The sequence below is a fragment of the Papilio machaon genome, chromosome W, assembly GCF_912999745.1.
Source record: "Papilio machaon chromosome W, ilPapMach1.1, whole genome shotgun sequence".
NCBI classification, from domain to species: Eukaryota; Metazoa; Arthropoda; class Insecta; order Lepidoptera; family Papilionidae; genus Papilio; species Papilio machaon.
This window is the reverse complement of record NC_060015.1, coordinates 4,092,251-4,109,419: the sequence shown is the minus strand read 5'-3', so window position 1 is coordinate 4,109,419 and position 17,169 is coordinate 4,092,251. Positions and strand designations below refer to the sequence as shown.

The 17,169-nt window shown below is 36.0% G+C and overlaps 1 protein-coding gene across 1 annotated transcript; it reads right to left on the bottom strand.

The window, feature by feature from the left end:
* Positions 1-208: 208 nt before the first annotated feature.
* On the bottom strand, positions 209-2,123 carry LOC123722933. The gene is made up of 3 exons (XM_045685489.1): positions 1,565-2,123; positions 623-1,139; positions 209-248 (listed from the first exon to the last, which is right to left on the bottom strand). Exons 1-3 carry the CDS (start codon positions 1,950-1,952, stop codon positions 209-211), a joined length of 945 nt encoding a protein of 314 aa, XP_045541445.1. The 5' UTR covers positions 1,953-2,123.
* Positions 2,124-17,169: the final 15,046 nt, after the last annotated feature.

The window sequence follows — 17,169 nt, the reverse complement described above, 5'->3', positions numbered from 1 at the left end:
ATCTCTGTCGTCCCGAAGACATGAGAAGCCCGGAACCCTAAAGTGGGAATTCGGATAAAGCCACGTCTCTGAGACAGCAAAAATAATGGGTTTATATTGGTCTATAAGATGACAAATTTCGTGTTTTTTACTGCGGATACTTCTACAATTCCATTGGAGAATTTGAGGGGGAATTTGCTGGTTATTTTTAGAAAGGATAGCAAAAAGCTTATCTGCAAGGGCAGAGACATTGGACGGTAGTGGAGAGTCTGACAATTTTGAAAACATATTAATTAAAGAGCAAAGTAGTAATTCGACAAGGTTATCATTAGGAGTAGGGACAGGGGGGGAGTCAGGGCAGGGATCTAGAGCACAGCCATTGGATTGACAGGATTTTGGTGTTTGGATAATAGAGTTGTGTGAGACAAAATCATAAGATTTGCTCAACACAGGTTTAGGTCTGGGGGGGAAAAACACAGTTTTGTTGTAGGATCTAGAGGCAGGGTTTGATGTGGTATTGAGAGGAGAGAAAGCAGAAGTTTGGTGTGAAACTGAAGTGGGAGTTGCAGCAATATCTGCATAAAGGGGCCTAACTTGGGGAAATCTTTTAGATGCCTCTAAATAAGATATATTTTCTTCTGACATAAGCATCTTGATAGACTTCTGTCTAGAGTGCTCAGGGCATTTAGAATCAGTGGCCATATGTCTGCCACCATGGCAAAGAAAACAGGATGAAGAAGAATCTGGAATTGAACAGCTCTCCCCTGAATGGGGCTGAGCGCATCGGAAGCATCGAGGCTTTGACCTACATTGTTTAGCAATATGACTGAACCTGCAGCAGTTGCGGCATTGAATAGTGGGAAGATGATATAATGAAACTGGAAGGGAAGCATTAAAACAAAAAATCTTATCAGGAAGGCGTTGGCCAGTAAATGTTAAAACAACTGTAGTAGAGGGGACCCATGTTACAGAATCCTCTCTCCTTGATTTGAAATTGAGCCTTCTAGCTCTAATTACTTCACCAAAATTGGGAGGGGTACATATTCCAGATAAAAGCTCTTCTAGTGTCCACTCTGTGGGTATATTCCGAACAACGCCTAAGCGGAAGATGTGGAAGCGGGGTATATGACCAACCAAATTGCTATTCTCGAGAACGGGATTTTTATTTATTTATTTATTCTTTAGCACTTTTATAAGTACAAGGAGGACTTAATGCCTAAAGGCATTCTCTACCAGTCATCCGGTATATGAGTGGAAAGTATAATTATGTGCAGGGCAGATATGAATTGAAGATACTATTTTACTAATACAGATATTATGTAATACAGTAATACATTAGAAAAAAAGTAAGTTTAAATTTATAAATATTGTATATGTAAAAGAAAGAGAATAAGATAAATACGAACTCTAGATTAATAAGTACAATAATAGCGAGAAGGCTTCTTATGAATGGAGTCTCATAACATAATGATGCCGAATCAGACGCTTGAAAATATTCTTGGAGGAGGCTGTTTTAATGTTAGGTGAAAGATCGTTCCACAGTCTAACAGCTGTCACAGAGAAGGATTTATCCAAGAACGACGATTTTTCAGGAAAGCATTAGCACTTTGTGGTTTATTAAAAGTAACCGATATTTTATTTCTGCCAGTTTCCTTTATACCACCTTCAGCAATATCAGGTACATTATGTTTATGTAAGAGCTGTGCTACTCTTAAAGTTTTTAAAGAGGAACCAGATGAAGGGTCTGTTTCTTTACGGGAGACAAACACTGTGTACGGGCCCTTGTCACTCTCACTATATTGTATGTCAGCATCATTTTCGAAACCGGGTTTTGTAAAAACAGACTGGATCGAACCAGAAGGGGATGTTGTTTTTTTAGAGTCTGCTCTTGTATCTACTGCTGGTCTTTTTAATGCCTGCTTTTGTTGAACTGCCTGATCAGCCCCCTTATCGGGGGCATCCATAGCACTCATCTTTACCTTAAACTTAAATCTAACTACATACACTTACCTTAAAAAAAATACCCACAACCAACACAAACACGACAACACAAATATTACAGTCTCAATAAGAAATAATCAGCAATATAAAAGAAACGAAACAAGTTTATAACCTAACTTCAACCAAGCGTCAACGCTGCCAAAAGTCAAGTCCGAAGATTCTTCATTCAACGCGAAAGATCTATCAGTGATTCTACAATAATTGCGGATTAATGACAGATTCATTATCCGCATACATGATCGGCAATAGTCGATCAACCATCTTATATAATATGTGGAATAGCATTTTTCTTTAACTGTGTTTTCTTTTTCTTGAAATATTTTGCATGAAAATGCTTGCCGCAAATATATTTTAATTGATTCAATTTTTCTATAGGCACATCAATCAAGTTTTCATTACCAGTCACCGCTACCCATTGTTTGCAGCTAAAAAGAAAACGATGTTAAAATTTTTAATAGCTACCTGGTGATAATTATAATACTATAGTAATATGGTGATAATTAATAATTTATTTATTCTTTGTTAATTTGTTGTTATATATATATAGGTATTTATATACCTATATATTAAATATATATTAATATATTATATTATATTAATATATATTTAATATATTAGGTCCTTACATATGAAATTGGCGTTTTGTATGGGAGGAACAAAAAGTCGAATATTTTTTAATATAATATATTTAATTAATCAAAGTATGAACCATTATTTTCTATGCACTTTTGCCATCTCATAGGTAGTTCATTGATCCCTTTACTAAAAAAACCAGTCGGACGGAAATCAATAAAATCTTTAAAGGCGATTTGGACTGCCCCATCGGAGTTGAATTTTTTCCCTTGCAAGAAGTTATCCAAATTTCGAAAAAAATGGTAATCTGTTGGAGCAAGGTCCGGGGAGTACGGAGGATGTCTTAGACTTTCCAATTGAAGCTCTTCTAATTTAGTAGCCGTCTGTTGCGCAGTGTGTGGTCTAGCGTTGTCGTGAAGCAGCAGTGGCGTGGAGCGATTGACCAGCCTAGGTTGTTTAGCCGCTAGCTTTTCCATCATGGTTTGCAATTGCTGACAATAGACATCAGCCGTAATAGTCTGGCCAGATTTGAGAAAACTGTAATGAACAATACCGGCACTAGACCACCAAACGCTTACAAGTAACTTTTTTGGGGTTAATTTTCGCTTGGGGCAGGATTTGGCTGGCTGGCCAGGATCCAACCATTGCGCTGAGCGCTTCCGATTATCGTAAAGAACCCATTTTTCATCACAGGTAATGATTCGGTTTAAAATACCTTCATTATTGTGCCGGTTTAGTAATGTAACGCAACAGTCGACGCGCGTTTGCCGGTTTGCTTCAGTCAATTCGTGAGGTACCCACCTTTCAAGCTTTTTAATCTTCCCAATTTGCTTCAAGTGAATTGAAACAGTTTTATCACTAACATCGCAGCCTGCAGCTAACTCGGACGTGGTTTGCGATGGATCCGCTTCCACAATAGCCTTCAACTCTTCATTATCAACTTGAGTCTCAGGCCGTCCACGGGGCTCGTTCTGCAGATCGAAATTTCCAGAACGAAAACGTTGGAACCAAAAACGAACTGTGTTTTCTTTTGCAACACGACCGCCATACACATCATTCACCCTTCGAGTCGTTTCCGCAGCACTAGTGCCACGGCGGAACTCGTACTCTTAAATAATGCGATATTTTAAGTTTTCCATTTTGTAAAATGAGTGACGCAAACAGAAAAAAACAGAAGAAAAAAAACAAATGAATGACGGTCATCGGACCACAAATACATGAGTCTATAGCTGTACAAATTTGAATTTGGAATTCCTTACCAAAGAGGAGAAATTCGTGATTAAAGTGGCCAGTACGAAAAACGCCAATTTCATATGTAAGGACCTAATATATAGGTATAATACAATTATCGATAAAACTTACACAACACTATTCTTTACATATCAATAAGGTTAAGCATTATTTTACTCGAAAAACCAACTGTTTAATGAAAATTATGATTTACAGTTATTTTACGCGGTTATATATTATATTCTATACTTACCGATCTTCGTCTAGAGGAAATCTTGCCATGAATACCCTTTTTTGGCCGTCCATTCGACAAGTTTTTACTCCACATATTTCGCACTTTTTCTTTTTGATACCACTCATTTTTTACTTTAAAATTGTCTTGAGTACTTTCTAGACGATCACTAAATCCAAAAATATAGCAAATAATTAGATTGTTATAAGAAAAGAGCACAGATCCGACTTCTCAGCTACACACATAGCAAAAGAAAAACGTCAAGTCAACAACAACAATCAACATGACACCGCATGGCGGCAAAAGATGGCGGCGAAGTACAATCCGCCTAAAATCGAATGCCGTTAATTACATACTGCTTTATAGATTTCGATGTTTTTTCAAACTTAGACAAGTAGGAAACTTATCGCGAAATAAAATAAATAATTAAAATCGAATTAAATTTACTAAAAGATCAGAATAATTATATAAGGGGTAAAAGAAAATTAAATTAAATTTTAATGTTATTATTCACAATAAACCTATTTATAATATTATATACACGGGGATTAAAATCTCTAAGAAGTAAGGAAATGTTGGTAGGAAGGGGAACGGAAAGAGATACTAAAGAAGTATATACGAAAGAATGGTCATATTTAGGGCAAGAAAAGAAAACATGGTTCAGGTCAGAATAGCTCTCACCACACTCACAGGCGGTACTACTTACGATGCCAAGTTTGTGCAAATGAACCGGAAGACTGTTATGTCCCAGACGCATTCGAATTATAGTAGAAGTGGCGGTTTTACTAAATGACAATTTAGCAAACCATGGCTTCCTGGGAACGGAAGACTGTATATTATACAAGAAACGACCCTTGATCCGGCCGCTCTCTTCCCAACCTATATTCCACGAATTGTGGAGATATATTCCAGGCAAAGCTGTAAGATCATGGCCAAAATTCTTATACGGGTATACGTCACCAGTCGCAGTAGCACTGTTGGCCAAACTGTCAGCTTTTACATTTCCAGATATGCCACAGTGACTAGATATCCAACAAAATGATACTAAATAGTTGTGTAATTGACAATGCAACAACTTTCTATTACATTCAAATATTACATGAAAAAAAGGGTTAAGTTTTAGAGAAAATTTTGCTAAGCTCTGTAATGCGCTTAAGGAATCAGTGAATATAACGGTTTTTTTGAGTTTGAAACAAAGCACATATTCAAGAGCTTTTAGTCAAAGTCAAAGAGCTTTGGCTCCTACCCTCTTTTTGGTTTACATAAATGACCTGTGTCAGCTAGGACTACCAAACGGCCAGATAACATCTTTCGCTGATGACACAGCGCTGATTTTCTACGCTGATAGTTACGAAAAACTTTTTGAATATGCACAAAATGGGTTCAATTTGGTTGCTGGATGGTTATCAAAAAACTTGCTAACATTAAATGTTGAAAAAACAAAATATATTGTTTTCAGAAAAAAAGGTAACATACATGAATTAATCCAAACTCTTCACATGGCTGCCCAAATTTAAGTATGACAGTAAACTGTAATTGCCCTAAGCTACAACTTGTTGACACAATCAAATACCTCGGAGTTCAATTAGATTATAAGCTTTGTTTTACCAATCGTATAGATATGCTAACATCCAGGTTACGTAAGTTGATGTATATATTTAAAAGCCTACGGAATATAGCCGACCACCGGATTTTAAAAACGATATATCAGGCGCTATGCCAATCTGGGGAGGGACCGCAAAAACTATACTTTTAAAATTGGAAAGAGCACAGCGTGCAATACTAAAAACTGCCTTTTCCCTTCCTTATAGGTATCCCACTAATGATTTGTATAAAATGTGTGGACTCAAATCCGTACGGCAACTATATATCCTCACCACGATTACCCGTAAACACTCTGAATTATTTTACGACCCAAGCGTGTCTGCAAAAGGCGTAAATTTACCGTATGTTATACAGGGTGTCCCAAAAGGTTACGTACATATGAAGGGGGGTGATAGGGGTGGTCACAAGGGTCACCAGAAAAATAAAATAAAAATTCCCCTCTGGGTATTAAAAAAAATAAATGGCATTTTGTAAAAACTAAAAATTTTACACCTTGTGGAGCGATTTTGCTACCGATGACCTACAAATCCTTACTTCCTTACTAATATTATAAATGCGAAAGTAACTCTGTCTGTCTGTCTGTCTCGCTTTCACGCAAAAACTACTGAAGCGACTTAAATGAAATTTTGTACACAGATAGTCTAGAGCCTGAGGATGGACATAGGCTACATTTTAACGCGAAAAAGGGGTTGTAAGGGGTTGCAAGTGGGGGTGAAAGTTTGTATGGAATTATCGTCATTTTTACAGGTAGAAGGTTGAAACTTATTTTCAAGGCTGCTAATTTGATAAAAATAAATATGAAATTAAATTTTTGTAAAAATTTTATCCCCAAGGGTGCTAAATAACAATAGGGGATGAAATTTTGATTGGCAATATGTTCGGTTTTGGTGAATGTTTTGTTTAATATGCTGTGCTGTAACCCTTACCAATATTTAGTCTAGAGCCTGTGGAATGACGTAGGCTACATTTTAACGCGAAAAAGGGTTTGAAAGTGGGGGTGAAATTTTGTATGGAATTATCGTTATTTTTACAGATAGAACCTTGAAACTTTTTTTCAAGGCTGCTAATTTGATATAAATAAATTGACATTTGAAGTTTGTAAAAGTTTTACCCTCAAGGATGCAATATTACAAAAGGGAATAGGGGATGAAAGTTTGTATGGGAATATACGATTTTATGTGAATATTTTGTAAGTTGAATATGTTTTGTTGTAATTTTTTTATAAGTTTAAGTAAAATACCACAACAACAACAAAATTCATGCCAGTAACCTAGAAGGGTAGGTAGAGACCCAGGACCAGACATTTGGCGCGGTCCTGGCACACCTCTCTCTATGTTCTTATACATCCATACATCAAATCATAGCACGTCGGTTAAGTAAAATAATTAGCCTAAAAAAAATCTATCCGAAGACAGAATTTCACGCGGACGAAGTCGCGGGCACAGCTAGTCAACAATATTTCAAAAGTGTTTCTTTTTTTTACAGTTGTGTTTCCCGATGACTTAACAAGATCTATACATTGTAATAATTGCAATATGTTTGTCCAGAAAAGGCTATTTTCACATCATAAGAGAACAAATTTACATAAATCTAACTGTTTATTGAATACGCAGTTCGCAAATATCAATATTGTCGCGTCTGCCTTCAAAAACAGATTAGTAACATACCGATTGAACGTCACTCAGGAAGACGAGTACCTCAGTCCAGAGGCGTTCCTGAGTGATAATCAAACAGATTTATTGAAATTATTCAATATATCATTGAAAGAGCATGATGTTTTGAGTTGTTCGCTTATTTTTTACTGCCAAAATTAGATGAAAAGCAATTGAAATCATTTAATCCTTACTAATATCCTTACTAATATTATAAATGCGAAAGTAACTCTGTCTGTCTGTCTGTCTGTCTCGCTTTCACGCAAAAACCACTGAACCGATTTAAATGAAATTTTGTACACATATAGTCTAGAGCCTGAGGATGGACATAGGCTACATTTTAACGTGAAAAAGGGGTTGTAAGGAGTTGAAAGTGGGGGTGAAAGTTTGTATGGAATTATCATCATTTCTACAGGTAGAAGATTGAAACTTATTTTCAAGGCTAATTTGATAAAGATAAATATGAAATTAAATTTTTGAAAAAAATTTACCCCCAGGGGTGCTAAATAACAATAGGGGATGAAATTTTGTTTGGCAATATATTCGGTTTTGTTGAATGTTTTCTTTAATATGTTTTGCTATTACCCTTACCAATATTTAGTCTAGAGCCTGAGGAAGGACATAGGGCACATTTTAACGCGAAAAAGGGGTTTAAAGGGGTTGAAAGTGGGGGTGAAAGTTTGTTTGAAATTATCGTCATTTTTACAGGTAGAAGGTTGAAACTTATTTACAAGGCTGCTAATTTGATAAAGATAAATATGAAATTAAATTTTTGAAAAAATTTTACCCCCAAGGGTGCTAAATAACAATAGGGGATGAAATTTTGTTTGGCAATATATTCGGTTTTGGTGAATGTTTTGTTTAATATGCTTTGCTGTAACCCTTACCAATATTTAGTCTAGAGCGTGAGGAAAGACGTAGTCTACATTTTAACGCGAAAAAGGGGTTTAAAGGGGTTGAAAGTGGGGGTGAAAGTTTGTATGAAATTATCGTCATTTTTACAGGTAGAAGGTTGAAACTTATTTTCAAGGCTGCTAATTTGATAAAGATAAATATGAAATTAAATTTTTGGAAAAATTTTACCCCCAAGGGTGCTAAATAACAATAGGGGATGAAATTTTGTTTGGCAATATGTGAGGTTTTGGTGAATGTTTTGTTTAATATGCTTTGCTGTAACCCTTACCAATATTTAGTCTAGAGCGTGAGGAAAGACGTAGTCTACATTTTAACGCGAAAAAGGGGTTTAAAGGGGTTGAAAGTGGGGGTGAAAGTTTGTATGAAATTATCGTCATTTTTACAGGTAGAAGGTTGAAACTTATTTTCAAGGCTGCTAATTTGATAAAGATAAATATGAAATTAAATTTTTGAAAAAATTTTACCCCCAAGGGTGCTAAATAACAATAGGGGATGAAATTTTGTTTGGCAATATGTGAGGTTTTGTTGAATGTTTTCTTTCATATGTTTTGCTATTACCCTTACCAATGTTTAGTCTAGAGCCTGAGGAAGGACATAGGGCACATTTTAACGCGAAAAAGGGTTTGTAAGGGGTTGAACGTGGGGGTGAAAGTTTGTATGGAATTATTGTCATTTTTACAGGTGGAAGCTTGAAACTTATTTTTGAGGTTGCTAATTCTATATAAATAAATAGGAAATTAAATTTTTGTAAAAATTTTGCTCCCAAGAGTGCTAAATAACAATAGGGGATGAAATTTTGTTAAGCAATATGTAAGGTTTTGTTGAATGTTTTGTTTAATATGTTTTGATGTTACCCTTACCAATATTTAGTCTAGAGCCTGAGGAAGTACAAAGCCTACTTTTTAACGCGAAAAAGGGTTATAAGAGGCTGAAAGTTAGGGTGGAAATTTGTATGGAAGTATCGTCATTTTTACAGTTAGAAGCTTTAAACTTATTTTTTAGGCTGCTGATTTGATATAAATAAATATGACATTTGAAATTTGTAAAAGTTTTACCCTCAAGGTTGCAATGTAACAAAACGGAATAGGGGATGAAAATTTGGATGGGAAGATGTTTATGTGAATATTTTGTAAGTTTAATATTTTTTGGCATTTTTTATAAGTTTAAGTAAAAAAAAAGAAAAAAAACAACAACAACATAATTCTCGACCCGTAACCCAGAGGGGTAGGCAGAGACCCAGGACCTACATTTGGCGCGGTCCGGGCACACCTCTTTCTATGTTCTTCTACATACATCAAAGCATAGCACGTTGGTTAAATAAAATAATTAGCTCAAAAAAAATGCTACCCAAAATAGTATTTCATGCGGTCGAAGTCGCGGGCACAGCTAGTATTGCTATATTTAAAAAAAAAAAGCTGTTATGTTATCGTCAATAACCCTTAATCAATATGAAATCAAAAAAACAATACATATCTAACAAAGATTTTAAAGAAAATTAAGTTCTTGTCCAGTCAAGGACTTAGTAATTACGATTTCACTCAACTTCCTCCAAGTGTACTGAAAAAAAAAAGTACTATGCAACTCCGGCGAGTAACTTAAAAAGATAGGTAATTTCATTGCAATTCCAAAATGGTATAACACTTACTTAAAAAATTCATACTAGGACATTTAAAAATATTTTTTGGGAACAATACCCCTTCAAAACAAAACATACCAATAAAGCAATAGTCTCAAATTCGTACGCAAAAAGTTTGGTGGTGAGTGAGAGAGACAGGGAGATACTCTAAGAAAGAGACAAAAGTAGGTGTGCTATCTTTGGTTAGTCAAATAGTCAGTCAGTACATTAAGCTCTCTCGTTTACTGCGCATCCTTTGTATTCGTTCAGAGCTGGGCATTAACTCGTTAATCCGTTAATCGTTAATTAACGAAGTTAACATTTTGCTTAACGGATTAACTTTTAAGTTAACTTCAAAAAGTATTAACGCTTTTGTTAACTTCCGTTAAACTCAACTTCCGTTAATAAAAGTCCGTTAATCGTTAAATTAGAAACTTGGAGACATGCTGTCATTTTCTTTAAATTACGTGTCACGCCACACTCGTAAGTTCAGCTATGTTGGGCGATTGTCGGCGACTCGAATGGTAAACGAACGAGTTTATATTTGATATATGTGAAGTTCGCGTGCCACTGTGATGCATAAGAGCGTCCGGGAAAGACGTGACCAACAGGACAAAATCAAAAGAAAGTTCAAAATAGTATATTTCATTACGAGTATATAGTTTTTGAGCAACTGTATTAAAACACTTTTTTACTTGTGCTTTTTCTTTAGCTTTTCCAAGCTCGTGCGTTCTCTTTCCCAACTGTCAAAATAATGTCTTTTAAAAAGAAAAAACCAACCACGAAGTTTTTACAAAAACAAAGAATCATTGAAGTTTTTATAATTCATGGAAAAATTTCTAAAAAGAAGATCCTAATTTGTTATAATATCAGAGTTAATGATTTGATTCAATGAATAAGGTTAGGTTTCATTTTTAGCCGACTTCAAAAAGAAGGAGGTTAACAATTCGACTGTATTTTTTTTATGTGTGTTATATTTCATCTCATTAAATTTCATTTTCATTTCATATCAATAAAAATAATCTACTGAAGACTTGGCCGTTTGGGCATAGTTCCCTTTGCCTACCCAGAATTGGTGAAGAAAACAAAAAAAAAATCTCTGTTTGTATTCTTTTACGGTTGGCGCCAATTTTCAAACATTTTAGTTAGTTGAGTTTATTGTGTTTTTATTAATCTATTAAATTGCTTCAATTTTTCGCGACTATATTAAAAATAGTTGTTTAGTACACGTGCGGTAACGTCATTACAACTTGTTCCAACTGTCAATTGGAAATTTGTCGGAACTCTTTGCAATGACAGGCTTTCCGCACTCGTAATGAAATATACTATAATGCATTCATACTTGTCTCTAATACTTATGTGTTAGAATGTATAGTCAAATTACTATTTTAAACAAGTGTCGCCACAATAAGTGTGAAATTAGAATGTATAATTTTGGTATGGTTAACTGTTAACGATTAACTTTAACTTGCGTTAATTTTTCGAAAATTTAACGCTTTAACGATTAACGAAGTTAATTTTTTAATTAACGAATTAACGATTAACGAAGTTAACTTTTCGATTAACTGTGCCCACCTGTGTATTCGTTTGTGTTCATTTTGTACTAACGACTTTGCTTCGCTTTCTGGACTTGATTATTATCTTTGTGATTTGGATATTGTTTGTGATTTCTTCCAACGACCCGGCTTTCTCAAGGACTAAAGTGTGTGATACAGTACCACCATGCCACCCACGTACACTCCACAAGAATATGCGAATATGCATCTCATTTACGGCGAATGTAGATGTAATGCCCGTGCTGCAGCAAGACTCTACCGAGAACGATATCCGAACGCCGCACGTCACCCGGATAGCCGTGTTTTCGTCAATGTCCACCGACTATTGTCTGAGGGTCGATTTCCTCATCAAGCGGTTAATGAAGGCAGACCTCGGTTCGATGTCGAAGATGAAGTGCTTCAAGCCGTCGCAGACGATCCGAGTACTTCAGTTCGGGCAATTGAAGCAGGTACAGGTGTACCAAAAATACTGCGCATCGCATTTTACAAACTGAGAAGTTTCACCCGTACCACGTGCAACGCGTTCAGGGTCTGTTACCACGCGATTATCCTGCGAGACTTGCATTTTGTCGTAGGATGTTGCGCATGCATAGGGAGGACCCTCAATTTTTCAATAAAATATTGTGGTCCGACGAGTCAACTTTTAAAAAGGACGAATACACGAACCTACACAATTTACACGAGTGGCACGTAGAAAATCCCCACCTACTTACAGAAGATCGGTCCCAATATCGTTTTAAAGTGAACATGTGGACCGGAATACGGAATGGTATAATAATCGGACCCTTTGAGCTACCTGAGGCACTGACTGGCGAGGCGTACTTACACTTCTTACAAAACAAACTACCAAATCTATTGGAAGATGTGCCGCTAGAAACAGTAAGGAATATGTGGTTCCAGCATGATGGGTGCCCAGCACATTATGCACGTCCTGTAAGGGATTTCCTAGACGAAGAATACCCTGGTAGGTGGATGGGAAGGGCCGGTGCTATAGCGTGGCCAGCTCGTTCACCGGATTTAAACCCGTTAGACTTCTTTTACTGGGGTGCTATAAAAGAAAAAGTTTATAGAAAACCCATCAGGGACTTGGCTGACTTGAGGGCGAGGATCACAGAGGCCGCGGAAATAATTAATAATAGAAGATTTGCTCGCCATATCTCCCGCTCATTTTTAAAAAGATGTAGGGCGTGTATTTATTTTGGTGGTAGACATTTCGAGCATTTTATTTAAATAAATAATTACAAAATGTTTAATTTTTGGGTTTCATTTAAAACCAATGCAATACAAATACCTATCTTTTTAAGTTTAAAGGAACAGAATAGACATTTAAAAACGTATTTGCGTACGAATTTGAGACTATTGCTTTATTGGTATGTTTTGTTTTGAAGGAGTATTGTTCCCAAAAAATATTTTTAAATGTCCTAGTATGAATTTTTTAAGTAAGTGTTATACCATTTTGGAATTGCAATGAAATTACCTATCTTTTTAAGTTACTCGCCGGAGTTGCATAGTACTTTTTTTTTTCAGTACACTTGGAGGAAGTTGAGTGAAGTCGTAATTACTAAGTCCTTGACTGGACAAGAACTTAATTTTCTTTAAAATCTTTGTTAGATATGTATTGTTTTTTTGATTTCATATTGATTAAGGGTTATTGACGATAACATAACAGCTTTTTTTTTTAAATATAGCAATATTTGTAGGTCATCGGTAGCAAAATCGCCCCACAAGGTGTAAAATTATTAGTTTTTACAAAATGCCATTTATTTTTTTTAATACCCAGAGGGGAATTTTTATTTTATTTTTCTGGTGACCCTTGTGATCACCCCCCTTCATATGTACGTATCCTTTTGGGACACCCAGTATAAAACCTCACACCGGATTCTCCATGAGATCTTATTCGATCCTTGCTAATGTTCTGCACATCAAATTAAACAAATCTTTAGATTTATTTCCACTAACTAAAAGACTGTGTAAGGCAAAGGTCTCTAAATGGTTAGAAGGCAGTTGCGCGCCAGCCGCCGTGCCGACGACACCGCTTCCGCGCCGTTCCGCGTCGCTCCGCACCTGAAAAAAGTGTTAAAAATCGTGAGAGTGGGAAAAGTTTTGAAAAAGTTTGAGTGTTGTATATCAAAGTACGCAGAATAGTGCAAGGAACAAAACGGTGTATAAATTGTGAATTTTGGATAATCCGTTTCGAAATTATAGTTAAAAAAGTGCAAAATTTAAAAATTTTAAAACTTCAAAAATTAACGCTGGCCAAGAACGATCGACAACATACCGGTTTTTTGGTGTCAAATTGAAGAGCTCGTCGAGATCTAGGAGCCTGGATAATCTCCAGATTTTTCTGACCCGGAAAACCGGGTGAAAAAGGTGTAACGTATTTAAAACGTCACATAGTCTGTGCACTGCGGCGCACGCGCCGCGGGGACTGCGCGGGTTAGAGGGGCGACCCGGGCTCGGCGGGGTCGCTGCATACGTGCCGGGCCACTTGCCTGCAATCTCCTGAGAAGAGCGGTCACCGGCGTCTTAGTCTTGGTGTGATCGTTTCCGGCTAACGTTGGCGTTCTAAAGTTATTTTTTTCTACATTAATACTAATACAATTTAAGTACTTGTTCCCGTTTTAGGGTAAGTTTTATGGCACATAAAATAAAATATGTAATGTTGCTAAATTTAATTGTCCTTTATAACCGTATTTTTTTTAAACGTTCTTTGTTCTTGTTGCTAACGGTCATTTTTAAAACTTTAACTTATTTCTTTTGTACATTTAAATTTGTGTTTTCTTTATTTTACATAAGATCTTATTGCTGATTTTTCATTATTTATCCTTTATCTTTATAATACGTTATTTCGCATTTTATTTAAATTTATTTTAATTTTCGTTTGCTTCGCTTTTGCTTTGTAAACTCCGTTCTGATAGTTCCACCATCGTCAAGCCGCTACGTATTGCTTTTCTTGAGTTGCTGATGGTGGATACCAGGCGGAGGAACAACGCCTTACCGAACTAACGGTCTGGTGTTTTGAATTTCCAGGAGCACTGTACGAATTTTACTGCAAGCTACAATCAAGCTAGCAATCTCCGAGCAAGCTATCGCTTGCCAGCTTCATACATCGGTAGCTGACCTGCCGTTGCGACCTTAGCACCGACGTCTACCGAATTCCTGCGGCCGCCGCTTAGCTGCCTAGGGAGCACCCAGCTACGGTCGACGTGCACCTCCTGTCCTGCCGTTCCTTGGCCTGCCGCCGCTCATCTGTCGCCGCTCATCTGTCGCTGGGCGACGCCACCGTAGTTCAGCCAAAGCAGGGGAGTAATAAACGCCGCGGAAGCAGAGACTGATAGCACGTTACCCCACGACCTTATAAATTTTATGTGCCTACCGCTGAGTGCTTGGTAATCCTTACTAATATTATAAATGCGAAAGTAACTCTGTCTGTCTGTCTGTCTGTCTGTCTGTCTGTCTCGCTTTCACGCAAAAACTACTGAACCGATTTAAATGAAATTTTGTACACAGATAGTCTAGAGCCTGAGGATGGACATAGGCTATATTTTAACGCGAAAAAGGGGTTTTAAGGGGTTGAAAGTGGGGGTGAAAGTTTGTATGGAATTATCGTCATTTTTACAGGTAGAAGGTTGAAACTTATTTTCAAGGCTGCTAATTTGATAAAGATAAATATGAAATTAAATTTTTGTAAAATTTTACCCCCAAGGGTGCTAAATAACTATAGGGGATGAAATTTTGTTTGGCAATATGTGAGGTTTTGTTGAATGTTTTCTTTAATATGTTTTGCTATTACCCTTACCAATATTTAGTCTAGAGCCTAAGGAAGGACATAGGGCACATTTTAACGCAAAAAAGGGTTGAAAGGGGTTGAACGTGGGGGTGAAAGTTTGTATGGAATTATCGTCATTTTTACAGTTGGAAGCTTGAAACTTATTTTTGAGGTTGCTAATTCTATATAAATAAATATGAAATTAAATTTTTGTAAAAAAATTACCCCCAAGGATGCTAAATAACAATAGGGGATGAAATTTTGATTGGCAATATGCTCGGTTTTGGTGAATGTTTTGTTTAATATGTTTTGCTGTTATCCTTGCCAATATTTAGTCTAGAGCCTGAGGAAAGACGTAGGCTACATTTTAACGCGAAAAGGGGTTGAAAGAGGGGGTGGAAAATTGTATGGAAGTATTGTCTTCTTTTACAGTTAGAAGCTTGAAACTTATTTTTGAGGCTGCTAATTTGATATAAAGAAATTAATATTCAATATTTGAAAAAAGTTTACTCTTAAGGGTGCTAAATAACAATTAGGGATGAAATTTTGTTTGGGAATATTTTAGATTTTGTTGAATGTTTTGTTCAATATGTTTTGCTGTTACCGTTACAAATATTTAGTTTAGAGCCCGAGAAAGGATAAAGACTACTTTACAACGCGAAAAAGGGTTTGTAAGGTGTTGAAAGTTAGGGTGGAAATTTGTATGAAAGTATCGTCATTTTTACAGTTAGAAGCTTGAAACTTATTTTTGAGGTTGCTAATTCTATATAAATAAATAGGAAATTAAATTTTTGTAAAAATTTTGCCCCCAAGAGTGCTAAATAACAATAGGGGATGAAATTTTGTTAGGCAATATGTAAGGTTTTGGTGAATGTTTTGTTTAATATGTTTTGATGTTACCCTTACCAATATTTAGTCTAGAACCTGAGGAAGGACAAAGCCTACTTTTTTAACGCGAAAAAAGGGTTATAAGAGGCTGAAAGTGAGGGTGGAAATTTGTATGGAAGTATCGTCATTTTTACAGTTAGAAGCTTTAAACTTATTTTTTAGGCTGCTGATTTGATATAAATAAATATGACATTTGAAATTTGTAAAAGTTTTACCCTCAAGGTTGCAATGTAACAAAACGGAATAGGGGATGAAAATTTGGATGGGAAGATGTTTATGTGAATATTTTGTAAGTTTAATATTTTTTGGCATTTTTTATAAGTTTAAGTAAAAAAAAAGAAAAAAAACAACAACAACATAATTCTCGACCCGTAACCCAGAGGGGTAGGCAGAGACCCAGGACCTACATTTGGCGCGGTCCGGGCACACCTCTTTCTATGTTCTTCTACATACATCAAAGCATAGCACATTGGTTAAATAAAATAATTAGCTCAAAAAAAAAAATGCTACCCAAAATAGTATTTCACGCGGACGAAGTCGCGGGCACAGCTAGTTCTATATAAATAAATAGGAAATTAAATTTTTGTAAAAATTTTGCCCCCAAGAGTGCTAAATAACAATAGGGGATGAAATTTTGTTAGGCAATATGTAAGGTTTTGGTGAATGTTTTGTTTAATATGTTTTGATGTTACCCTTACCAATATTTAGTCTAGAACCTGAGGAAGGACAAAGCCTACTTTTTTAACGCGAAAAAAGGGTTATAAGAGGCTGAAAGTGAGGGTGGAAATTTGTATGGAAGTATCGTCATTTTTACAGTTAGAAGCTTTAAACTTATTTTTTAGGCTGCTGATTTGATATAAATAAATATGACATTTGAAATTTGTAAAAGTTTTACCCTCAAGGTTGCAATGTAACAAAACGGAATAGGGGATGAAAATTTGGATGGGAAGATGTTTATGTGAATATTTTGTAAGTTTAATATTTTTTGGCATTTTTTATAAGTTTAAGTAAAAAAAAAGAAAAAAAACAACAACAACATAATTCTCGACCCGTAACCCAGAGGGGTAGGCAGAGACCCAGGACCTACATTTGGCGCGGTCCGGGCACACCTCTTTCTATGTTCTTCTACATACATCAAAGCATAGCACATTGGT

Bases quoted from the DNA above. Each gene is read 5' to 3' on its own strand.
- LOC123722933 (XM_045685489.1), bottom strand. From the start codon at position 1,952: ATGAGTGCTATGGATGCCCCCGATAAGGGGGCTGATCAGGCAGTTCAA. The intron at 1,140-1,564 runs ATCGTCGTTCTT...AAATAAATAAAA, and splicing joins TGCTAATGCTTTCCTGAAAA to ATCCCGTTCTCGAGAATAGC. The intron at 249-622 runs GTCAGAAGAAAA...CAAAATTGTCAG, and splicing joins AAGTCTATCAAGATGCTTAT to ACTCTCCACTACCGTCCAAT.